The sequence below is a fragment of the Pezoporus occidentalis genome, unplaced genomic scaffold (assembly GCF_034315485.1).
Source record: "Pezoporus occidentalis ecotype Australia unplaced genomic scaffold, CSIRO_AGI_Poc_V1 ctg16, whole genome shotgun sequence".
In the NCBI taxonomy this organism is placed as follows: Eukaryota; Metazoa; Chordata; class Aves; order Psittaciformes; family Psittacidae; genus Pezoporus; species Pezoporus occidentalis.
The window spans coordinates 4,123,297-4,149,892 of NW_026913425.1; the positions used below are offsets into that span (position 1 = coordinate 4,123,297).

Sequence of the window (26,596 nt, forward strand, 5' to 3'; positions counted from 1 at the left end):
GGGACAGGGACAGCGTCGCTGCCGTACCGAGCCGCCGGCGGCGGCGGTCGCAGCAGCTGCTCCCGATGCTGCGGTGGCTCATCGGCGGCGGCCGTGAGCCGCAGGGCCTGGCGGAGGTAGGGTGGCGGGCTGGCGTGGTGAAAGGGGCAGATCAGCTGGAGGCGGGGCTATGGGAAGCGGTGTCCCCGCCGGCGGGGCCGGAGTGCTGCTCCTGTGGACAGCCGCTGTCCTGGGGCACCGCGCTGGTGGAGGGCCTTAGACAGCAGTGGGAGGACCGGTGTGAGGGCGGCGGCCTTCTCGTCGGGGCGGGTCGCTGGCCCTGTGGGACCTACGCAGAGCTCGCGGGAGCAAGGGGCCTTCGAGGCTGGCGCGCAGCTTGTGAAACCTCCTGGCCGATAGAAGGGGTTACAGGCTCCGCTGAAGAGAAGGAGTTGACGGGGAAAAAAACGAAAGCAAATAGCAAATCCCGCAGTCTGAAGGGACTGGGAGCTGTCACTGTCAGGAGGGCTCCAGCTTCCTTCTGCCTGTTCAGTGCGTCCTGAGCCAGTGGGGGTTATGTTTTGTAGCTTCCAGCGTATGGAGGCCTGCCCTCGGGATTTCCCGGTCAATGTAAATTATAGGCAGTAAGTTATTATTTGTGTGGCCTAGTTGTAGTTTGTAGTAGTCTTGCAGCATTTCTTCTTTGTTTCTCATCATAAAGTAAGTTATGTGAGGTGGTGATACATCCTGTTGCTTCACTTGGGAAGAGAGTTTTACTGGGTTTGGGGGAGAGATTGATGTTCTTGTCCCTTAGACACTGCTGAAGTTCTGAGCTTGGAGTTAACTAGAATTCATTAACACTATTGCAGGGCTCCTTACACTTAGTGGTTTTGTAGTCCAGACTGCTGTACAGGAACAAGTCATGACAGTATCATGGTGGCTTTCAAACACCAGTAGTTACTTTGGTGCAAATTTGAGTCTGCACCAGTTTGGAATGACAGTGTCTGGAAATGCCACTGACCTTTATCATTAGTCAAAATGTTGGTTATATTGCAGTCATAATTAGCAGGTTTGTCTGCAGTTGTTTTTAGAAGAGTATGGGAAATACAGGACAGCTTTCTAACATATCCTAGAAAACTACGTTGGTCTGCCTTCCTCTCCAAAATTTAAACTCTCGCTGTTGTTTAGTATTCTGTGATTTGAAAAAAGCATGAGTCAAGATGTGTTCCAGTTCTTCCATTTGTAGCTTAGGTAAATGGTGGACAGGGTCGTTGTTGGTGATAGTGGGATTGAGTGTGCTCTGAGCAAGTTTGCTGATGACACCAAGCCTTGTGATTTGGTTGATATGCTGAAGGGAAGGGATGCCATCCAGAGGGATCTTGGCAGGCCTGAGAGGTTGGCATGTGCAAATCTCATGGAATTCAACTAGCCAACTACAAGGTCGTGCATCTGGGTCATGGCAGTCCCAAGCACAAATACAGACTGGGTTGAGAGCAGCCCTGAGGAGAAGGGCTTGGGGGTATTGACTTACAAGAAGCTCAGTATGAGCCAGCAGTGTGTGCTTACTGCCCAGAAAGCCAACGTATGCTGGGCTGCTGCAAAAGGAGTGTGACTAGCAGGTTGAGGGAGGTGATCCTGCCCCTCTGCTCTGATGAGAACCTGCGTGGAGTACTGTGTCCACCTCTGCCCCCATCCCCCCAGCACAAGGGGGACATGGAGCTGTTGAAGTGAGCCTAGAAGAAGGCTACGAAGACAGTCGGGGGCTGGAGCACCTCTTCTGAAGACAGGCTGAGGGAATTTGGTTTATGAAGCCTGGAGAAGAGGAGGCTCTGGGGAGACCTTATCACAGTCTTACAGTAACTAAAAGGGGCCTACAAGAAATCTAGAGAAGTTCTTTTTACAAGGGGGAATGACTTTGAGCTGACAGAGGAGAGATTTAGATGAAACATTAGGAAAAATTTCTTCACTATGAAGGCTGTGAGACGCTGGTACAGATTGCCCAGAGAAGCTGTGGCTGCCCCATCCCTGGTAGTGTTCAAGGCCAAGTTGAACGGGGCTTTGAGCAACCTCGTCTAGGGAAAGGTGTCCCTGCCCATGGGAGAGAGGTTGGAACTAGATGCTTTTTAATGTCCCTTCGAACTCTAACTGTTCTATTATGCCATGGTTCTGTTTCCATTCCTACCACTGTTTTGCTGAAAGATGGTTATCAGTTTGCTTCTCTGTTGAAAAAGTGAAGAACAAACACTGGTAAGGGTTAGTCCTGGAAGTACTTTTCTCCTGCATTATGTAGTATTGTTTTATCTAAAGGTCGTCTTCATAACTATCTCTGTACTCTCCTTAAATAGATAAAGCAGTGTGTGGGCTATGGACTGACGAAGTTTGTTCCATGTTCTATGGCATCAGCCAGTTACGAACAGGCCACATGTATTCAAGTGACGTTGCACTGGGTGAATCATAGAATAATTAGGGTTGGAAAGGCCCTTAAGATCATCTAGTTCCAACCCCCCTGCAGTGGGCAGGGACACCTTACGCTAAATCATATCACCCAAGGTATCGTCCAGCCTGGTCTTGAACACTGCCAGGGATGGAGCATTCACAGCCTCCCTGGGCAACCTATTCCAGTGCCTCACCACCCTAACAGGAAAGAATTTCCTCCTTATATCCAATCTAAACTTCCCCTTTTTAAGTTTTAACCCGTTAAGCCTTGTCCTATCACTGCAGTCTCTAATGAAGAGTCCCTCCCCAGCATTCCTATACGCCCCCTTCAGATACTGGAAGGCTGCTACAAGGTCTCCATGCAGCCTTCTCTTCTCCAGGCTGAACAGCCCCAACTTTCTCAGCCTGTCTTCATACGGGAGGTGCTCCAGTCCCCTGATCATCCTCGTGGCCCTCCTCTGGACTTGTTCCAACAATTTCATGTCCTTTTTATGTTGAGGACACCAGAACTGTACACAATACTCCAGGTGAGGTCTCACAAGAGCAGAGTAGAGGGGCAGGATCACCTCCTTCGACCTGCTGGTCACGCTCCTTTTGATGCAGCCCAGGATATGATTGGCTTTCTGGGCTGCAAGCGCACACTACCAGCTCATGTTCATTTTCTCATCAACCAACACCGTCAATAGGATAGACAGACCTTCTGGCAAAGCTGTCCTAAATTTATGAAATATAGATTTCTCCTTACCCATTTCTTTTTTTACTATGGAGTTGAAAATCATTGAAGGCTTAAGCTCCTGAATCTTTTCAGTTGGTGTACATCTCTAGTAGTGTGGCTCTGGTAATGCTAACAGCCTAACTTCAGTAGCATCATCGTCAACATAAGCTAATTTCTCATGCTCCATGATATACATATAAATATATCTGTATACTGTTGTTTTAATATTTTTAGTGAGTTGCTTTTGAAAATCCCTCTTCTAAGGACATGAAATCACAGGGGTTGTAGGAAGTTCTGAGGTTGAGATGAACATTGTGCATTTTTTACTGATGTAATGATGCTTACAGGTCCTGCATAAAAACATGCAAGTTGGCAGTGGATTCCATTAGTGTCAGCATCTAGCCTTCTCTTCTAAAAACTTGGTGTTGCAACAGGAGAGTTCAGTTATTAGTTTATGTAAAAGATGGATTTATTAAGAGAAGGAATGTACATGTAACCCCACACTAGTAAATATTAGTAAAGATCTGAAGAGAGAATATAGCTTGTCGTATGACAGTACTGGGGGAAAAACTGTTATTTTGTTGTTATCTATAGTATATCATCAGCACTGTATCTTTCAGTATTCACAGGCATTCTTAGAAAGAGCAAGATTAGACACATTGTTCAAAAGAAGTAGTCTTGTAGTAAATAGTCTTGTACTAAATAGAAGACAACAACAGAATATAGAATTGGGATGTTAATGCTACAAATTCTGACTTTTTAAAAGCAATTGATTTCTGAATGTGTATTTCTATTAGTAAATAAAAATGGAAGTCTTCTACAGCATTGCTAATGTCATCCAGTGATGCTGAGATTTGCTTAGGATTTTTAGAACTTTTTTTTAAGGAATGTTTTGATGAGCTTTTGACATCTGAAGTCCCAAGTTTCATGTTTGTCCAACTTTTCTTTATAACCATGCAGACTCTACTTCATTATTTTAAATGGGAACTACTATTCTCACATAATTGCATAAAATGAGGAACAGTTGCTTCATGAAATACATCAGATAGCACAAAACCAAGATAAAATCACAAGAACTTGCATTTTGACAACCTCTTCATTTTAAAAATAAACAAGATTTCTTTCCCTGTTTATTAGCTTTGTCATTCTTAAGTTCTGAAGAGCAGTATCATAGTACCATTATGGAAGTAATAGAATATAATTTATATTACTGAAAGAAAATGTTGAAGTTTCTGGGGATAATATGTATGTCTTTCATGTAGAATTCCTAGTCATGTATGCTGCATGTTGTGCAGTATTCGGTAATTACTGTTTTACAGTCTAGGTTCTGTTGAAGTCCTCAAAGAAGAGACAGTCCTGAAAGTAAGATGGTGTTGACTGTTGCATAAAATGAATCTAGGAGGAGAGTGCTGTCACTAAGTTAGTACTGAGCTATTTAGATTTATATATTTTTAAAATAATGAATAATAGCAAGTTGTTCCAGAATGTGGAAGGCCTTTAAGGTAAAAGAGTTGTCATCTATTGAAACAAACTGATGATTGAGATAAGCACAACTCTTGCACTTTGAGACTACAGTCCTGTGCAATATTTTATTGACCCTGTCTGGTGATCAGCCTGATTGATTGTTCTTTTAATTAATAGTCTAGTTGGGGGTAATTGCAGATGCTGTTCTGTAAAATGATTAACCGTCCTTGTTTTTTTTTGTGTTTTTTTTTTTTTTTTTTAATATGATTTGCTTTGGTATTTTGTGAATGGATTCCCAATGGATGCTTTATATATTATGTAACAGAACAGCATTTATTCTTGTTTGTTTTAAATATGTCATCTTTATATAGGATTTTAAAATTGAATGGCAGGTGAAAGATATGAAAGGTTCACAAACCTCTCAGGAGAGGTGTATTTTAATGAAAAACTGAATGTGTGGATATTGAGTCATGAAGGTGACTCCACATGACAGCTCATGACTAAACTGTTTTTTCATCTTGGTGTATCAGTGATTAAAGCAGTACAAAATTCTTTGTTAAACAGAAAATGCTGTCTTATCATTCAAAATACATGCTATAGAAAGATATTATTTACTTGAAATAATACATTATCTTTTGTAACAATTTTCATTAAGGTAAAATTATGTTTCAGTAACTTAGTTTAACTTCGAATATAACTGTACATTTGCATGATTCATATGTAGGTTGTTAGACATTACAAAGACCTAATGAAAATAATGATGTCAGTACAAAATAACTTTCATTTCTTTTTTATGAATTTTAGAAATCATCTGTACAGACAGTTGGTGAAGAACAAATACAGAATCCTTACACGGAGCTTCTTGTGTTGAAAGGTCATCAAGACATAGTACGATTTCTTGTGCAAATAGATGATTGCAGGTATGAAAATTAATTTCAAATTGTTTCACAGCATCCTTGGCAATACTTCAGAAAATATGAAAATTCTGTAATATTTATAATTCAATCTTTTCATTTTTGGTGGGGAGGGCAGGAAAAGTCTGGAGTTAAAAAAGGCCTTTTCTTGGTATTTTACTACATCTTTTAGCTTCTCTTGTAAGTTATACTTTCATGAGAAAATAATGGTGATGGAGTTACATTTCTTGGTAAAAATTCAATAGTTTGAAAGAAATACCTTTAACTAATTCCGCCCTTCTCTTTCAGGCTTTCTCCCTGGACAATATGCAGTAGTGTCTGCTTCTGTTCTGAGTGGATGCATGCATTAGGTTTTTGAATTGAGGGCAGCTGCTGCTTCATCTTTTGGTTCTACAAAAGAATGTAATAGATGTCTACAGATACACTATAGCAATTGAACATGACATTCTCAGCATTTTTAGCAATACTGAATGTTGCTGTTTCTTTCCAATCTTGTATTATACTTTCTTCTGAAACTTTAGTGCTTAATTCACTTGAGTTTCAGTTAATGCAACTTTTTTCTGAACTTTTCAACGCTTCATTTAGAATGACTTCTTAGTAAAATTCAACATATGCCTAACCTCTGCATTAAATATCTCCTCCAATTTGGTCTTGTTCAACTTGCTGTTCTTCTTTATAGCTTAGTGGTTGCTTTTTTTCTCTCATCTAATTCTTAGCTTTTTGTGCTTTCGTTTTATATATTCCCTGACAGTCTTTATCTGTTCCTTTCTTAGTTCCTTGTAATTAAGTCCAACTCTATTTTGAACTCTGAGGACAGAGGTTTCTAAAAACTGGAAAACTGGTTACGAAGCAGAGATGAAGTCACTACAGTTGGCATTATCATTTTGTAGTGTGAATTCATTTGAGAGAACAAAATGTGGTAGTTTTATGTTATGACCTAGCTTCTAGCCTAGTTTTGTATAAGTTAACCTTGCATGTTCTTTAATTTAACTTAATCCTGAAAGAGAAGAAATATTTATCTGCCTTAAAAGTAAGGTTGTGAAACCTTTAGTCAATAATAAGCATAGTGGCTCTTGGCTGATGTAGAGAATTAAATAGAAAACTGTTAGAACTAAGAATGTAAGTAATAGGCAATAGTCTCTCTATTAAGGAGTTCTAGTAATTTATACCTTTTATGGATTAGGCACAGAAGGGGATTTCTGATATATTAATCAATACACTACACTAAGGTAACATGGGTAAGTGTTTTGTTTACGTCCTTGCAGTGTACAGCAGGTGTTCTGTGTAGGGACGTTCTTTTCTTCTCCACATTGATCAGGCAGGGATCTGTCTAAATGTGGATTTGAAGGATAGGTCATTCAGTGGATGAGGATTTGGCTGGATGGTCACACTCAAAGAGTTGCAGTCAATGTATTGACGTCCAAGTGGAGACCAGGGATGAGCAGTGTCCCTCAGGGGCTAGTGTTGGGACCGATGCTATTCAACATCTTTGTCAGCGACATGAACAATTGGGTTGATGTACCCTCAGCAAGTTTGCTGGTGACACCAAGCTGTGTGGTGCAGTCAACACACTGGAGGAAAGGGATGTCACCCACAGGGACCTTGACAGGCTGGAGAGGTGAACCACTGCAAACCTCATGAAGTTCAGCAAAGCCAAGTGCAAGGTCCTGCACCTGAGTTGAGGCAACTCTCAAGATCAGTACAGGGATAACTGGGTTGAGAGCAGCCCTCCCTTGGAGGACTTGGGGATATTGTGAATGGAAAATTGAAAGCAAGCCAGCAGTGTGCGCTTGAAGCCCAGAAGGCTAACTGTATGCTGGGCTGCATCAAAAGAATTGTGGCCAGCAGGTTGAGGGAGGGGATTCTGCCCCTTCACTATGCTCTCACGAGACCCCACCTGCAGTGCTCCGTTCAGCTGTGGGGCTTCTAACCAAAGGGACATGAAGTTGTTGGAGATAGTCCAGAGAAGGGCCATGAAGATGATCAGAGGGCTGGAGCACCTCTGCTATCAAGACAGGCTGAAAGAGTTGGGCTTGTTCAGCCTGGAGAAGAGAAGGCTCTGTTGCTGAGCTTAGAGCAGCCTTCTGGTACCTAAAGGAGGCCTGCAAGAAATCTGGAGAAGTACTAGGCATGTAGTGACAGGACAAGGGAGAATGGCTCTAAACTGAAAGAGGAGAGATTTAGATTAGCCATTAGGAAGAAATTCTTTACTGTGAGTGTGGTGAGTCACTGGTGCAGGTTGCCCAGGGTAGCTGTGGGTGCCCCATCCCTGGCAGTGTTCAAAGCCAGGTTGGATGGGTCTAGCAGAAGGTGTCTGAAGGTGTCCCTGCCCTGACAGGCTGGTTAGAACTAGATGGTCTTTAATGTCTCTTCCAAGCCAAACTGTTCCATGATGCTGTGGTGAAAATTTCACAGAAGAGTCCATGGAGAGTTTTTAACTTGCCAGTTTTCATTCTTAATGTCATAAATACGTATTTCAGACAAGTTACATGCATTACCATGAAATTTATTTGTCTACATTACAGTAATCCACCAGAAGATTCATAAAAATAGAAGAGTCTTGTGAGGCTTTTTGCAGTTCTTTTTTTTTTCCCAGACAAGTTGTTAAAAAAACCTTTCCTCTAAGTACATTTTTCCCAGAACACGTAATAAATATACCTGATCTTTATGGAAATATCAGAGTATTCTCAGATTGCATGCACTGTTGGATGCAGAGACATCTTTCACAATTTTGGGCTTTATTGAAGTAAATTATTGAAGCTAAACTAATGATAATCAGTGTAAAACTAAACTCTGCATGGGCACATTGAAGATAGGTTATAAAAATAGCATATGGATAACAAGTAAGTTATATAGCTGGTTAATATTCTGAGGGTTTGAGGAATTTAAGGGAGTTCCTTCACTGGGCAGTAATGCTGAGGTTTTATTTATCAAAAATATAGTAGTTTCTGGATTGTTAAACAGCTGATAGTATTTTTCACTTGATTCTTTTCAGTAAAATTAGTATTGTTACTCAGCTTCTGAAATGTTTTTATTTAGTTTCTGCAGCTGTTCCATTGTGTGCTTTTTGTCAACTATTGTAAGCCAAGTTTCACGCTTCAGGTCTTTAGATAATATCATCTTAGTGAGAATTTTGCAGAAGGATTTTCTTGTTTTCTCAGTGGCTCAGCTAAAACCAGTGAGTGGAAAATTTTCTCAGATTGGTTTTTGAAGATACTAAATAAATCCTGTATAAATGTAACAGAAAACTGCTTTTCAAAAAAAAAAAAATTATTATTATTTTCTCTTGTACTTTTTGAACATAAGGTAAGGGTCATATTGATTGGAAGATCACTAAAGAAGGCTAAGCCTCAGCAAGAATATTCCAAAAAACTGGACTGAGATAAAATTGCATGTAATACTCCGGCATTTGACACATTAAACTAAGCTGAGTTCATAATACATTTGAAGAATAGTGGTTTTGTTGCTCATTTGACCATCTCTTGCTCCTTGGGGAAGCAGAGAAGGTTATAGATGATGGTGATCATGACTGGAAAAGAATCAGGTGACCCGTGAATCTCCAGCTTGGTGAACAGAATCTAACTGTAGAATAACTATACCTTTATATTTAAACAGAAATCCTGGTTAGAAGATGAGGAGGAAAATACACAGAACAGCACTCTATTGAGCTTCTATGTTGACAAATTACAGTCATGCCATCTTTCAAAGACCAGTTTTCTTCCCAAAATTTTGTTCAAGTGTCACACATCTCCAATATTGCTCAAGAAGGGAGTTGGAATTTAAAGTTATTCCTGAAATGTGAGAGTCTTACTATTTTAAGTTCTTGTCATTGTCACAAAACAGGGTATAATAGAGCTAAAAGGCAACTAAAGATAAGAAATGTAATTAGAAGTGTGCATTGAAGATTGTTGTTTTGCTCAAATCTTTTTAAAGAAGGGGCTTGTTTGGTTTTAAAGTAATGACATATATGAAGAAAATACAGCTTACACTTTTTTTTTTTTTCCTCCCTATAATAGAATAAACCAGAAGGATATATGGAAGAAAGACTGGGGAAAAAACCCTGTGGCTTTATGTCAGAAAACTTACTCTATTAGCAGTTTCACATTAGCAAGTTTCACAATCAGTGTAATTGCAAAGAGTCTAAAAGAAAGAACAAGCATATTGTTAATGAAATCATTCACAGCTGGTAATAGAAGAACAATCAGAAGGGATGTAACTTCTCTTATTCATGACTTTCTTGCACATAGGATGAATCTTTGTTCTCTAAATACCGACTTCACCCTTAGCGAAGGCTTAAAACAAAAGGAAAAATTATAAGGTAGATATATTTGCAAGTAACAACTGAATTAAATTATCTTTGGAAAGTTTTGCTTCTGTTCTAGGCTTTCTCAACTCGTAGTACACATTTACTGAGATAGCTGGGATGTGTGTGCCAGCTACAGTGTCACTGTGGTGGTGGTAAGGTGCAAATGTAGGCAGGTAGTTAGATATTCAGTCTACCCTAAAGAAAATTGTTGAATTTAGGTCTAACTTTGTTAATGTGAAATTAACAAGCTAATATGAACCTTTTTTTTTTTTTCCTCATGTGGTATGCCTTAAAGCTGGATGTTTAGCAGAAGTCAAATTAAGCAACTTAAGCTACAGTTTAAAGTATCATGATAAATACCAGGCTCCTCTGCTCGTGGCTGAGCTCAGATGAGTGTAACTTGTTAAATGTCTTGCAGTTTGTTAGTTCTGAATAATAGTACTTGGTTTTTCGCTGTTCTTTGGTGTGTAAGATCTCACATTTTTAAACAAAAGAATTGTTTCTATAATGTGTGATTCTCTATAATACTATGTATTGAAATTCTTAAGCCTTGCTCTTATGTGTATGTTGATAAATACCTATTTAAATGTACTGACTTCAGTTTATAAACTGAGATTTACAAATTTGTGATTTACAAATGTGATTATTCTTCAGAGCTGGAAACTGAGAGATATATATATATGTACGTATATTGTAAATATTTTTCTTACGTAACTGTTTATGGCTTTTCCATTACATCTGAAGATTTCACTTTTTTTATTTTTATTTTAGGTTTGCATCTGCAGGAGATGATGGCGATATATTTCTGTGGAATGCTCAGGTTAGCTATTTTTTGGGAGCTCTGGAGAGGGTAGAAGCTAGTTTCTTCTAACTTCTTAGAAAAGACTTAGCAGCATCTAGTAGGGAAGAAGCAGAATTAATAAGAGTTGCTGGAGGGTTATGGCTTGAAAATGTAGAAGTGGAGGGAGTCTGTCAAATCTGAGTTTACAAAGGAGAGCTAGGAAAGTAAAAGATGTGTGAACACAAGGAACAGTAAGTTCTAAAAGTTAGAATGTTTTGGAAAGACAATAGTGATTTTTATAGAGATCTGTGAGGAGTTGATGATATGAAAAGCAGAAGTGTGTATGAACTTGTGTCTTTAAGCTTTCCTTTAAAATATGTTTGGGTTTGCTGTAAACACTCAAATGTTGACTAGTTACTCAACAAATATGTAGCAATCCTGTTAAGGTTTATATATGTACTTACATTTTTAAGTCTATTACAGTGGCTCTGTTACCGATATCTATTTGTAGTATAGCTGATTAGACTAAATAGAGAGGCGACACAAAGCGATATTGGAAAGACACCAAAGTCAGTGGAAGTTAAATGTTTCATGCAGTGCAGAACCAAGGCTTTATTTACTTGCTGTGATAAAAACTTTCTTATAACTTTTGAAAACCATACTAAGACATTAGTTGTATCAAGGAAATAGTGCTGTAAGTATGATATGTGTTCTGCTCTTCTGCTTTGTGTCTGTGTATCATCAACAAAATTGTAGAGAAGGGATGAGCACTAGAATTGTGTTAAGGAGAGCTGGCATACAAGTTTGATTGTTTGATAGGAAGTCTAAAATAGATACATACTGTGCTGTCTAAACAGTGTGTATCAAACTTTCAAATTAAGGCAGAATTCTCAGACTGTAAAATTTTTAAAAACCTTATGAAAAAATTATGTGACATGTATTACTACAGCTGTATGCTATAGTAAGCATTTTCCAAATTTTACCTTAGTTTTCCATGTTTTTATTTTTCAGACCGGAGAAAAACTTTCTGAACTTCATGGACACACCCAAAAAATTACAGCTGTAGCACCATTTCCTTCATCAGATGCTTCTGAAGAAAAAAAACACTTGATTTTAACAGCATCAGCTGATAGAACAGTTATTGTATCCTTATATCTGGAGAAGATTCAAATTTCTATGGGCTTTTGTGTTTTTACTTTTAAATGTAGCATTGAGACAGGGTGCAGGTTGTTTAAATTTATTGGCTGATAATATCTAGTAGGTATAATCTAATTACACTAGGATTTCACTAGTTATTGCTCACAGGTAGATGAAATCCTTGTTACAAAAGTGAATCCATAACAGACTATTATTAATATCTCATTTTGGACAAATATTGAAAACACAATTTTGGACAAATTTGGACAAATATTGAAAATCAGTATTTAAAAGACTGACATTCTCCATACCTATTTCCCGATTTGTCATTTAGTTACAAACACAGCAGTTATATTTATAATGTATTAAAAACCTTTCAGTTTCCTTATTGAATAAAGTCAGGTTTGGGATTGCAGTAGTGGCAGACAGGTTCAGAAAGTGTCATGTTTCCATTCTACTGTCAAGGTAAGTTAAGGAAAACCTAGGTATGTCTGCTGTTTTCTTGTATATAAGTACCTATTATGTGTGGCTTATGGACCATATGGGCAGGTGTGTTAAAATGAACATGAGTGGTTGGTTTAAGAACAGGTACCTAATGGGTGGCTGAGAAGTGAGCACAATTCTGAATTTGTTTTTTGAATTCTTAATACCTCAGTTTTCTTTCTGAAAGGATGTAGAACAAAGGTCACTTTATGGCTTGGTTTTGTTACTGTGTTTGAAAAGGCAACCTACAGTCAAACTAATTCGTGAATGTTAATAGTAAAAAAAAAATTGAAAAAATCAATTTTTGCATTTTTGGTAGACAAATGTAACATATAGTATATAATTAAATCTTATTTCTCACGAAAGTGACATCTTAATACTGTATTTTATAGTACTTACAGCTTTATCTAGCTAAAGCTCATGATCATTTCACTGAGAAATTCCCTGTAGAACTTTTGCAGGGGACATATATCTGATTTTTGTTCTGCAGTGTTTGACAGTTCTTCAAAGACTGAATGTATGGTTGTCTGGAGGGAGTGATCTGTGTGTTTGGAACCGAAAATTAGATCTCTTGTGTAAGACCAGTCATCTTACTGATGCAGGTAAAAATGTAAATGACTCATTATATCTGTTAAAGTGCAAGTAAAATGGATCTGTATAATGATGCAAAACCAACTTGGCAAATTCTCTCTAATTCTAATGATAACATTATGTATTAAAGCCACTCTCTATTTTTTTAAATGTCAGACTTAATCATTTCAGAATTAAGGCTGCTTTTAGTCTCCTGTGCTGTGTGAATTTTAGAATATGTCAGACATCAGTAAGTGTAGTTAGCTTGGTCTTACAGGCTTAGACCTTGGATGCTGATTTGTACATATTTGCTCTAATGTGGACTAGATGCTTTGGCTGCCTTTCTCTGTGAGCAAGTGGGAGTTTTATTATTCCTAAGTAAAGTTTTCTAGTAGTAAACCAGTAAAGATTTCTTCTTATTATTAAGAATTAATACTTTTGATAGTGCAGATTTTGATACAAATGCAGTAAATGTAATCAGATCTTAATGTCAGTCACACTTTTCTGTTAATAAGCTAATATATTATCTGTCCATGCAAAGAAAATTGTTGCATGTTATTAGCATACTTTACAAAGATACCTATGAAGCTGTGAACAAAATTCAAAGTTGGAACCAATATTTTTCATATTTTTGTCATAGAATGGAGTAGTGGTAGGCAAAAGCTTCTGAATCTTCGAGTATATTAATGCTTCTTTTAGGCCAATGTGAAATACCATGCCAAGTACCAGGTGGAAGTGGCACTGTAGTGCTTTGCATGAGGGGCTGCTGAAACTGTTGTACAATTGATCAGTAAGATGTGCAGCATGCACCCTCTTCCCTCCTAATCTCTTTCTTCTCTTATGGGGAAAGACACTGGGGAGTTTTCCTTTAATGGTGTGGCAGCACGGATTGAGGGAATTCTGTGCAGGGTGAAGGCACAGTAACAGCAAGCTGGGCATTTTATCTTGTGACATATTCTTCTTTGGCTGGCTCTGCACAGTATTTTAGTATCATGCATACTGTGGTCGTAGCAGTATCTAGAAACTTTGGTACTGCATATGTTGAGAGTCTAAATAGTTACCCTTAATACTGTCCAGAATTAGGGCATAAATATCATAAGTGTATTTAAAGTGAAAAGATTATTGATCCTTAGCTTCAAGTTTGACATTCAAAATTCTCCTGGATTCAGGAACAAAACTTCTGACTCTGTCTCCATCTGAGGTAGTCTGTTCATGTCTAATGCTGTTCAACTTTCACTTCAGGTAATATGCTTTTATAATACCTTGTAAATGGAAGGAAGACTATGAACAACTTTATTAATAAGGAATTAACAGTTTGCTGTGTTTTATTATGGTCAATTTTCTCCCTTATCTCCTGTGTTTTTTTCAAAGGTATTACTGCTTTGGTTGAATTGCCTAAAAATTGTGTTGCGGCAGCTGTTGGCAAAGAGCTAAGTGAGTATGTTTGCATTTTGTTAGATGTTCATATACTTCTATAACAGCTGCTTATCAGGGATATGTGTAAAGAGCATGCTGCTGGAATTCTATAGGACCAGTGAATGGTATTAGGGTGTGATTAGCAGCCTTCCTTTTTCTGTTATTTGACAGTCAGACAATGCTGATCTCATTCAGGAATTCTGCATGACAAAACTTTCCTATATTCTTTGTTACTGTAATTACTATTATTGCCACCCATCCAGATCTGATTGTGGTGGTCTACATTTGTTCTGGAGAAGGTCAGGATCTCATTACCTGAGTTGTCGGATACTAGGCTTCTCTGGAGCCTCCTTATCCTAGCATCAGGAATGTGAGATACTGGCAATCTCATGGTACTGTCCAAAGCTATAATGAGACAATGTGACAGTTTCTGTTGCTCAGTTGAGGACAGGGTTTTCTGTCTGTGCAAACTGTACATCATCAGCTAGCTGTTGATACAGTCTTTTAAATAGAATGTTTTATAAAAAAATCCAGGAGTGAAAGTACAGCACTGAATCAGCAAAACAGACTTTGTTCAATATGATTAAACACTTAGCTAAAAAATAGCAATCTGATATTCTGATAAGAGAATTGCGAGCGAATAGTCTTCTTGTTTTTAGACATTGGTATGCAATGTTGACTTCCTTCTGAACTTCCCACAGTTCTGCAGTGCCCTTGAGATATAAAAGAAATTCCAATATTGGTTAAAATAAAGTCTTAATTCCTGTCGATCTTTATGGCCTTACTAGAGAATATTGCATCCTTTTGAATGATAGTTTTCAGTCAGATGAGCCATTAAGAAGTATGTTTTGCTTTTAGTTTACTTATCAGTAAAGATGTTTATACTTTTCTACTTTCTGCAACTTCTGATGTAGACAGATTATCTGAATTTCAGTGTTGGTAGGCTGAAGTGTTTTAGCCTATAGCTGCGGTAGTAAGAGGCCTTAAGAATAACACTGAAATAATTTATTCCAATTTTTTTTTGTGTTATGAATGGTCATAAGTGGCTTTGCACATCTTATGCTGTCTCACTTATGTTTTTGTTTGTGTCTTTTGAAAAACTGTGTTTTACTTAATTATAGCTACATTTTATTCTGAATGATAAAGCTCATTTAAACAATTTAAACAACATTATCTGTCTGTCTTTTAAGTAATTTTTAGGTTGATTGCTTGTAATGGTGAGTCTGAAGGTTGGAATGTCGTTGAAGTAAAACGCCTTGTTGACCATCAGGATAACATTTTGTCACTAGTCAGTGTCAATGGTAAGAGTCACTTCATAATGTAACTACTTTTCTTAGTTAGCAGTGGGATATTGCAACTATGGACCAAACTTTTAACTGGAGGGAAACTTCATAGCTAGTAGATGTGCCTTTCTGTGTAGCTGAAACAGTAGTGGAATGTGAAAATATAGTGACTTTATTTATGGATTAACAGTGAAATAAAATCAGGCAGGTTGTGATGTAGAAAGGGTACAAAAGAGGCAATGTCACTGGTGAGAACTCTTCTTCCTGTTGGGAAACTTTAAAATGCATTTTTTTTTTTCTCATTCCTTTTGGTTCTTAAAATGGAATATGCAATGTCACATCCTTTGCAGTTGTAGTCCCAAGGTAACTGAAAGTTCAGGGTGTGCAGATGAGAGCCTGCATATAGATCTATTATTTAGAGGCCCTGGAAGGTGGTGCGATCTCTGCTGCTTGTTAGTGCAATACTGAGCTACTACCTGAAATTCTGTCTACTCTACTACAGCTATAAACCATCTGTACTTTGTTCTTCCCTGTCTTTTTTTGTTTTCATGGAGCGTCCCCAGAGCCCAGGACAAGCTATTTCTGATGTGATAGAGAATGTGTATGCATTGCAGTTATTTCCTCTTTTATGGTTATGAAAGGGAAAACAGTATTGGCCTTAAAAAGACAAAACGCTACCTGTGTTAAGTATTGTTGAAGCAGCTTCTTTCCATGTGTGATTAACAAATTCATGAGCAGCTGCTTCAATCTTGCCATTAACTCGTCCATTTAGTTTTTCATCAGTATTTAAGTTTATGGTGCTGATACCCCTCCTTGTGCAAGGAATAGAAGGGTTTTGTATATAGGCAACAAATAAACTTCAAATACTTGTACATTTGACAGGTTTCCTTGCCTTTGCTATACTGAACTGTGCCCTGTGGCTGGTGGATGTTCTCCTTCTTAGTTTTAATTCTACAAGAGAGAGCTCATCTCCTTTTGCTCATCAGAGCTATGCTATGTAATCAAATCAGTCAAAGGGAGAGATTTTTATCAGTTACATACTGCACATTCTACATAGCTTCACTTGAAAATAGGCTTTTTTAGCTTTTTAGGATTGTAATTTTATGTGAAATGGTTTGTTGGTTTTTGTTTGTTTTTTTTTTTTTAAATATAATGTGATTTGTATGTATGTGTTTTTTTTCCCCTCTAGACTCTACTTTTGTGACAGGTTCTCATGTGGGTGAGTTAATAGTTTGGGATGCACTTGACTGGACAAAGCAGGCATCTGAGTGCAACTTCTGTGACGACTCTGTTCATCCAGATATACAGCCAGAAATAAAGTTATCTCAAAGCCCAAATGAAACTTCAGTTCAACACTTAACATCTGATGAGGAGGTAAAAAGCTTTAAACAGTGAACTACTTCAAATGAGGTGGCATGACCATGACCTTACCACAGGAGGTCAAGTGTTTTGTGTTTTCAGTTTACTTGTTTTAATATGAGAGGTTTATTTAAAATGTGCAAGAAAGGGATTCCTGGAAATGGATTCAAAGACGCAAACTGTAACAAAATAAAAGCTGTGGAAAATCCTGAATGTAGGCTGAGGTCCAAATAGTTACCTGATGCATTTGTCTGTGAAAAGAGCATTCCTGAAACACTGGAGAGAGAAACATTGGTATGTTTGTGTGTCTGTATGTGTGTGAAAGATGTACTTGTCTCTGTGGTTTTATTGTGGGTGCTTTAGTTCTAGAGGGAGCAAAAGCCAGTCCTGTTCAGAAGTTCTGAAATTTGTCTTCAGAACATTCTGAATCCCTGCTTGAAAGCTACATGGATGGGTTTTAAAGGGAGGGGGAAGGAATTTTGGGAAGTTGAGAGGCAGTTAAAACATTGAGTGTGGAATCCAAGGCTGCTGAGGATTTTCTTTCTTTCATGGAAGTGAGCTAAACAAATTGCTGCAGAATATTGTTATGATACTTCTGAATCATCAGAGGAAAAGGTAGTTGTAGCATAATATCCTGAAATAGAAGGTGCTTTTAGTGGAGCTCTCTGTATTGTAAAGTTCCTACATAGGAATACATTTCTTCACCACTTTCTATAATGAATTACTTTGTTACCTGCTACCTAAAAGCAGAACACTTCGTCATATTTAAAAAATAAAATTGGTATTTTCTCTGTTGGGAACTATGTAGGCAGCTTGGTAGTTAAGTAACTGAAGAAGATGTCTAATTTGACACCAAGCTTGTAGGCAAAACATCATCAGAGATAAATGGGATAGTAAAGGTTTGGCAATACTAGGAAACCATGCTAAGGAGTGCACCTGCTGTCCTGATATATGTGTGTGTGTATTTAACTTGCCTGTCAAGCTAGGTGTAAAATTTATGCTTTATGCTTCATCAGGTTTGAAATGACCAGAGTTTTGCTGGGGCTTGTGTTTAAAAAAAAAAAAAGAAGAGTGGTTTGTGAAGAGCGTCTTACAAAGCTGTAAGGACTATATGGAATTCAAGAGCCTGTCCTAAGGCAGAAGACTGTAAGGGAGAAAAGGCTGAGATACTTAAGTGGCAAAGTGGTATGGAAGGCCATTGAATTAAGTGTAGTACAAAACCAGGAAAATAATAATAACGGGCATAATGGTTTTGCTTGATTTAGTAGAGTGCTATTAGAAATCTAAGCTTAGTTTCAGAGCTATTTGAGGTCCCACCACACATGTGCATAAGAAGAAAGAAACCCAACCAAACCCCAACCAAGCAAAAGCCAAAACAATCGTGTCCCCGTCCCCCCCAAAAAAAAACCTAACCCCCCAAAAACCAGCTAAAACTAAAATGCAACAAAAACCTGGACAAAGAGTTTCGAGAAGAGTTTCAAAACATGGTTGAATGCATATTAAGTATATGGAATCTTAGTCAAAGACACTGGGTTACCAGTTTTACAAAATGTTGACTGCTTATGAGGCATTAATGTTTGGGCTGTGTAGATGGAAGCAGGCCATTCAGGGAAGTGATTCAGCCTACTATCACCTAAACACGGTAGATTCAAAATCCAAATATGTACTGAATGGAAGCATTTTGCACTCCTCTGTTTGGTACCAAATATTTGTTGTGTGTACGCACATGCAGTTGTCTAAAATCATTACAAGTCATGAGAGGGTCTGGCTGTTTGTGGCTTCTTAAAGCCATGATGGCTATGAAACAGAATCCCTGCACTTTTTCTGAAGAGCATTGAATGTAAAACGGTTCCAAGTTTTTGCAGTATTGCGTAATACCTTTCTGTGAGAGAATTCCTTTTCTACACTCTAGAACCCAGATGTTTAAGCAAGACCTCTTTTACAGCTTCAGTTAAGTTTAAAAAAAATAAGGCAAAAATGCAGAACAGCTTCCAGTATTCTCAGTCTTTCTTGATAAAACAAGAATTTGTCAAAACACAGAGTATTATTTTAGTGTAATAACATAAACATTTAATTGCAGAAATGTGTTCATGTGTTTCTGCTTAGACTGTAAGGTACAGGATGACAATACAGGAATGAAACAACTGCTTAGAATATAGGAACATGTCTCTCATTTCCTCAAAAAATCAATTTTTTTTTCTGTTACTTGCCGATTCCATACGTTCGGGATAAAGCAGTAACACAAGGACAGAAACAAACTGGATAATGCAGGCCAGATGACATCATAGTACTGCTGGAAATCCATTACACGGAGAGTGATCTTTCAGTGTCTGTTTCTGCAAGTTGTTCCATTGAATTTTCTTTCTAGTGTGTGTTTGCTGCTGTTGGGAAAGGCATATACGTATATAATCTTCAAATGAAGCGTGTGATTGCCTGCCAAAAAACTGCTCACGACTCTTCTGTACTGCACATTGCGAAGATTCCAAACAGGTACAAGTCATGGTACATTTTGTTAATGCAGTAAAGAAATGCAGAACTTGGAAGGGTGGCTAGAGTCAGTCTGCAAAGCTACATCTAATTTCTGGGGCAGGGACATGATCTTTAGTTTGATCTGCCTATATTAGATGGAGCTTGTTGTTCTGATTTTTGAAAATACAACATGGTAATTCAGTGTGAAAAAACTACAGTATGCTTAATTCACAGGCTTAGATTTAAATGACTGTTTTCAAAATTAGACCTGATAAAGCACTTTTGTCTACACTGAGAAAATATAGCTCAATAGCATTTTACTTCTATAAAGCAAAGGCCTATGGCTGTTCAGTAAATATTTTTCACTAAATATTTTGTAACAGTTGAAATTCGTTTAAACAAAAAATAGTAATAACTTCCAGCGATTGTCCAGTTGAATTTCCAGATGTAACTTATTTTGACAGCCAAGTTGGACATTTTGCTACTTTATATGTATCCCATAGTTGTGTTGTTAGATCCCTTATACTCTTCTTCAATGAAGAAGAAGCCTGTCAGAAAATAAAAATTAGGGCCTTGCAAATGCATGTGCTGTTCTAAACTGTTCTAAATATGTAATGAAGAGAAGTATGTTTCTTTTTGTTATTTTCCCATAAGAAAAAAAGTTTGTTCTTAATGAAAGTAAGCTTATGGAAGGCATTAGTGGAACTGTGTTTGCATAGTCTAGACTTGTTATTTTATGTTTTACAGAGTGCTATGATTTTAAAATGGGATTGAAAATTTGTAATTTTTTTCCACCTATTTTGCACCTGATAAAAACGCACCTTGTTTTGTATAAAACACCTGGATGTCCTGCTACATTTGAGAGTTCTAGCAAACTTGTGTAGACCCTGAGGCACTTGCTATTTCTTCTATAGAAACATCACAAGGTGACTTGTGCAGATAAGTATCCATGCTAGTCTTGCTTAACAACTGCTTTTACAGGCAGCTGATCTCCTGTTCAGAAGATGGCAGTGTGCGCATTTGGGAGCTCCGAGAAAAGCAGCAGCTGCCAGCTGAAGTGGTTCCAACAGGTTTGCATATAGTGCGGGGTAAAAAGAACATTTAAAAAGGATACTGGGAAAGCTGATGTTCACCATACAGTAGTAGAGAGGCTTACAGGCTTTGTAAGAAGAGATAATGTCTTGTATTCAACCAACTGGTAATAGATGTGGGTGGGAAACTGAAGAAGACAGGTGTACAAGCCTTCCAAGATCTTATACAGAAAGCTAGAAAGTCCAGCTGAAGCAGTTCTGTGCCATAAAGTTTATTTAGACTTTACAGTTGTATCAGCTGATTAAACAAAAATTATGACCTCTCCTTGCAAACCTTCATCCACTTCTTGCCCTGAATTGTGCTGGATCCTCTTCCATGCAGGGGTAAATAGTTGCAGGACCTTGTGAAGAAAGCCAAAGAGAAGCTTGCAGATGAGCAGCTGGCACTGAAAAATGTGTTTTCCACATCTCCTTCTTGAACTTGGAATTACACTGGGACTTACTTTGAGCTGTATCTAACATCGTTTACATGCTAACTCTGGGCATCCCGGTTCTCAGGGCTAGTTGCAGGTATTTTAGGAAGTGTTTTCTGCCAAGTACAGACACTGCCTGGGTAGTGCTTGCTGTAATTTGACCAGGTCAGCAGCTTCCCTGTGCTCTAATAGCTGTGGTCTTGGACTGGTGCTCTGGAAAATATAGTTAGTATCGTAGACTGGGAACAGTAGTGCGCTGTTAATCTCTCTTGTAGGACTTTTTTTTAATCCAAGCTGTGAATAATTTTCTTGGTGTATCTTGTCTACCTGGCTGCTTTTTAAATTTTTATTTCATTTTTTTAAAATACTGGTTTGTTACCTGGGTTGATTTAGGAAGACTTTTTCAGGAACCTTCTCTCTTCAGTATTGCCGGTGACAGCTAATGTACAGTTTTGTTTCTTGTTGTGACAAGTGGTGTTTGGTTTCACATTGGAAATTTACAATGTCTGTGATTGGAGGCATTTGAGAAAAACATACGTAACGGTAAGATAGGTGGACTGCTGTTGATTCGCTCTATTTTTATATTCTAAGAATCCCTTGAGTAGTTGTTCAGTTCTCCCGTTATCTCCCTTGCACCGGGGCCGTGGTCTGGCATGTGTTTTGTGTGCTGATGGGGCCGAGGGAAGGATCAGCAGGAAAGTCTGATATGCACTGTATTCAGAACCCAACTTTCTTACTTCTGCCAGTATTATTCCACAGTTCTCCTAGGAGCTGTGGCACAGATGTATATTTTCTTGCTATCTAAATGGAACATGTGGAGTACAATATGTACACTCCAGTTTAGCTGATAGTTTTAAGTCTGAGGGAGAAAGCTAGTGGGCACTGTAAAAACAGGCAATTCAGGATCAGAAACTCGCTTGTTTATGTTGTAATGCCAGCACTCTAATGCTTCAGTGCAGGACACACGGGGAGAGACTGGCACCTCATTTCTCTCCTCTTTTTATAAAAGTGACAGTTTAGGAGGACAAAGATAGAACAAAGGTAAACATCACTGAGCTGCGTCTGCCTTTGCTGTTCAGCTAATTAATTGTGGCAGTCCTTGGTTTTCTTGTTAAATCCATCTGTTATCTCATCCAGGTGAGTAATTCAGCATGTTTGCTAAATTAAATCTACCTAGGACAAAAGACAAACTAGCTATGTTTCTTTGCCCTATCAAGGTGAATAATCCAGATAGAAAAGCATGGTGTGGGACAACGATTCTGTCATTTTGCCATGCCGACCATCCTGCTTTTAGATTTAAGTGACTCCTGTAGTTCTTTCTTTAGCTAGAGGGGAAAAAAAAATAATATTTCATTTTTGCTATTATCTCTGCTGTCCCCCGCTCCAGGGTTTTTCAACATGTGGGGATTTGGAAGGGCAAACAAGCAGGCAAACCAGGCTGCTAAGAAGATGCAGGAAAATACACCCGTATATTTCTTGGAGCTCGTTGGTGATTTGATTGGTCATTCATCAGCTGTGCAGGTAGGTGAATTTTAGTAAGAACAAGAAAAAGTGAGTATCACTTACTGATGTAATTTGGCAGTGTTTCTTAAAGAACTGTAACTTCTGACTGGCTCTGAAGGTTGGGAACACATCAGTTGTGTAGGACATTTAGTGCAGTGTGACAACAATAATACATACTGAATTAAAGTTCTAATGAGAACTCAAACACTCACCGATGCCCAAAGATTGTGTGTGCAGATTTATCCATACATGTAGGGTCTTTGGTTTCTTAATGGACTGCAAAACATACAGCTGGGAACTGTGTGTTTGCTCCAGATTTCATCTTAATTTTGCAGTCTTCACAAGGACTCATGGAAAACAATCAGGAATTTTGTAGCCCTCTGTGCTGTGAGTCTTAACTGGTATCGGGTACTGTTCTGTGCCTGTCTGCCTAATAAATTACGTTTTTGTTTTAAATGGCATTTTCTCTCAATGCTTTTTTTGTGTTTGACAAACCTATTGGAGTAACAAATCACTTTCTTATTGTGGACTTTTATACACATTCTTGGCAAGAGCAGGGAGAAGGGCAGGTAGGGGAATAGTGTGGTTCTGGAGTAGTTCTTCTCACAAATATTCATGAGGTTGACTGGATTTCAGAACTGCTACTTCCAAGAGCTGAAAGCTTTTCAGTAATAGCTAAGGTGAACCTTTCTGCTACAGGGATTTCTGCAAGGTTTTCTGCCCTTCTCTACCAGCTTCCTGAAAAACTGCTGAAAGAAGCCCTTATATCAGTAAGAAAAGTTGCCATTGGAGAAAGAGGACATACTGTGTAATTCAGCAAGAGCCATAGTAAAGAAGGCACATGTGGGTCTTTGCTGGGATACTGCAGGGTCACAGAGTAACAGAGATAATGGTGGGTATGATTTCCTGCAATGTTCTACATATGGAAAATTCCATTTTTAAATTCTGGACAGGCTGGAGGCTGGAAATGTTGAGTAGTGATGAAATGTGATTGTCAAAGATGTGGGTTTGGACAGACTATTCTACTGGAACTTCATAGCTAGTAAGTGGCTACTGCCAGAGCTGGTAGGCTGTAGCACAGTCCTTGGCCTGAATGCTCCCCTGGGCAGATCCCTTCATAAGCCAAAGAGTCAGGACACTGCAAACATGCCATAGTGGTATTAATGACCTGGATCCATTGGCTGTTGAACTGTGGTTAGTGGCTAATTTGAGGCAGCCTTCTGGAGGGCTCTGAAGACAGGGATGACTACATGACTTGTCAGCTCCATTGCTCTTGCAAAATCCCTCCACTGCAGCTGTATGCTGTATGTTCTGATTTCTGTCACAATTGTTTACTCTGTGATCCTTCCAGTCCTGGTGATGGTAGCCCATGGTGTTGCGTGGGAAGGGGACAGTGTACGCAAGAGAACAGGATAGTGGCTTCTATTCCTAAGAAACCAGGCGATCAGAGTTCATGCAAGTCACTCACTTCACTGCTGCTGACTTGGAACAAGTTTCTTCAATATTCTGTACCATAGCTTTCCTATCTGTAAGGCTTTACTGGTTTTTCTAAACTGAGATCTTTCAGTGTGAAGTGCCATTAAGGAATTGTTTTCATGTGGGGATTTTATGATATCTCAAACATACAGAAAGTATGCATTGTAATTTTGCATATTTATGTTCAAGCAAAATGTCTATTTGTTTAGTCCAGTTGTACACCAGACATCTAATCAAGCTGACAGTCTCCTGTGAGCATCATGGTAATAGTAATTGTCTCATTGCAGATGTTCCTGTACTTTGGTGAACTGGGACTGGCTACGTGCTCTGCTGACCACCTCATCATTTTGTGGAAGGATGGTGAACGAGAATCTAGACTTCGCAGTTTAACACTGTTTCAAAAATTAGCGCAAAATGGTGTTCTGCAGCTCAAATTTTAAATTGGGTACAGGCTATGTATGTGTAAACTGGGTGCGTGTTAAGTGTGAGTGTGAAGGAAAGTCTGAACTACTTGGAATAACTACCAGTAACTACCAGTAATATCATTTATTATATTAGAGTTATTGTTAGTTGCTGCTACTCTTCTCAAAGGAGAATTTTGCATGTTGAAACTTATTTTGCTTACTCTGTCAGGAGAAATGGTGTTCTGTTGAAACACTGAAGATAATGCTAGTTTCTAATATTATTCCTAATGTTTAAAAATATCATGGTCAGATTTCAAAACTAAGATTTGTGAAAGTCCTTAAATGGATCAAAAGTAAAGCAGCTGGGGGCATTCCGCAGTTTTATGTGCAGAAAGGAAGCATATTAAAAAACACCGAGTCTTCCTGCTTGATGTAACATATTTCTTGAAGCTAAACTTCAGTCAGTTATGGCTGAGATATGTACCTAGAGAAAAACCCCAAAGAAACAGTTCTGAGATAGAATTCTTCCATTTTAAGTTGTTATCCTGCACTAACGGTAAGTGCAAGAAAGAAAATTAGGTAATACTGGTTTGTCAGGTTTTAATTTTTTGGCAAAGCTACTCCTAAATTGCAGTAGCTGCCATTTTACTGTGGGTTAACCTACACTACTGGATTTTATGTAGCACCATTATCATGTTTAGCATGAAGTTTCATTGGCTTAGCTTAGTCTTTCCACAAAACATTCATCAAATTAATTTGTATCTAATAAAAAGCACCAGTGTTACCATGGATTTTCAGGATGTAAAATACTTTCTTAAGCAGTAGCAGTCGATGTGTTCAGTATTAGCAAAACATTTCTGCCAGAGGAATTTTAAATTCTCAGCTGAAGTTTGCAGAGAAATCTGCACCAAGTTTGTAAGTATAAGTAGTATTTTAGAGTTTAAAAATAAAAAGCATCTAAGTAAGTACACAATGCCTTTTTCGAGTCTGAGACAGCATTAGTAATCTGAAAACTAAACAGGAGTGGGGAAAAAGTTCCAAACTAAAGAACCCCAAACCAAAGCAACAAAACCCCAAAAGCACAAACCCCTCCCCCCCCCCCCCCCCTCCTCCCCCAGCTGATACAAAGAAAGTGAGAGGATGATATAATGAGTGGTAAGTTACCATTTGAGCTAGGGAAGGGGGGAATTGGGGAGCTTAGTGGTCATAAAGCTATGAGAAGAGGGTGCTTGAGTCTACTCAGAAGATCCAGCACTTAAACATCTTAGGAATAAGTCACTTGCAGTGTATCAGTTGAAAACATGATAAGCTTATGTTCTCAACAGTGAAAACCATGAGAACAAGTATTTAATTTTTATGTGACTGCTTTTGAGTGAATATCTGGTAGAGAAACAGAGCTGTTCAGCTATTCACTCTGATATATCACCTGCTACAAGCTCAGGAGTGTTGCATCCCAACTAGAAGGAAGTGCAGCAGGAGGGCCAGGAGACCCCCTTGGATGGATAAGCAGCTCCTGAGGAAAATTCAAATGAAAAAAGAGGCTTATAATAAGTGGAAGCAAGGACAGGCAGCCTGGGAAGAGTACACGGATGTTGTCCGGGAAGCTAGGGACCAGGTTAGGAAAGCTAAGGCCCAGTTAGAATTAAACTTGGCTAGGGTTATAACAGGAAGGGATTCTACAAGTACATAGCAAATAAAAAACAGACAAGGGAGAACCTAGGCCCTGTCAGGAAGCTCTCAGGAGAGCTGGCTACACAGGATTTAGAGAAGGCTGAGGTTCTGAATGACTTCTTTGCCTTGGTCTTCACTGGCAAAGGCTCTGAGCACACCACCCAAGACTTAGAAGGCAGACGCGGGGACTGTGAGAATGAAGACCTTGGGCCCACTGTAGGAGAGGATCTGGTTCGAGACCATCTTAAAAATCTGAACGTGCACAAGTCCATGGGACCTGATGAAATCCATCCACGGGTCCTGAAGGAGCTGACGAATGAAGTTGCTAAGCCACTGGCCATCATATTTGAGAAATCATGGCAGTCAGGTGAAATCCCGATGACTGGAAAAAGGGAAATATAACCCCCATTTTCAAGAAGGGGAAAATGGATGACCCGGGGAATTACAGACCAGTCAGTCTCACCTCTGTGCCTGGCAAAATCTTGGAGCAGATTCTCCTGGAAGGCATGCTAAGGCACATGAAAATCAACAAGGTGCTTGGTGACAGCCAGCATGGCTTCAGTAAGGGGAAATCCTGCCTGACCAATTTGGTGAGAGACCTCATAGCAGCCTTCCAGTATCTGAAGGGGGCCTATAGAGATGCTGAGGAGGGACTCTTCATTAGGGACTGTAGTGATAGGACAAGGGTTAACGGGTTAAAACTTAAAACAGGGGAAGTTTAGACTG

General features: G+C 38.8%; 1 protein-coding gene across 1 annotated transcript; it reads left to right on the plus strand.

The window, feature by feature from the left end:
• On the plus strand, positions 1-24,621 carry WDR41 (WD repeat domain 41). Its single transcript, XM_062612423.1, has 13 exons — positions 1-116; positions 5,399-5,514; positions 10,586-10,634; positions 11,607-11,738; positions 12,135-12,197; positions 12,706-12,817; positions 14,157-14,219; positions 15,392-15,502; positions 16,674-16,858; positions 19,212-19,333; positions 20,294-20,382; positions 22,204-22,337; positions 24,083-24,621. The coding sequence occupies exons 1-13, from the start codon at positions 66-68 to the stop codon at positions 24,233-24,235; spliced, it is 1,380 nt and encodes a 459-aa protein (XP_062468407.1). The 5' UTR covers positions 1-65; the 3' UTR covers positions 24,236-24,621.
• Positions 24,622-26,596: the final 1,975 nt, after the last annotated feature.

Bases quoted from the DNA above. Each gene is read 5' to 3' on its own strand.
- WDR41 (XM_062612423.1), top strand. From the start codon at position 66: ATGCTGCGGTGGCTCATCGGCGGCGGCCGTGAGCCGCAGGGCCTGGCG. The intron at 10,635-11,606 runs GTTAGCTATTTT...TTTATTTTTCAG, and splicing joins TATTTCTGTGGAATGCTCAG to ACCGGAGAAAAACTTTCTGA. The intron at 15,503-16,673 runs GTAAGAGTCACT...TTTCCCCTCTAG, and splicing joins GTCACTAGTCAGTGTCAATG to ACTCTACTTTTGTGACAGGT.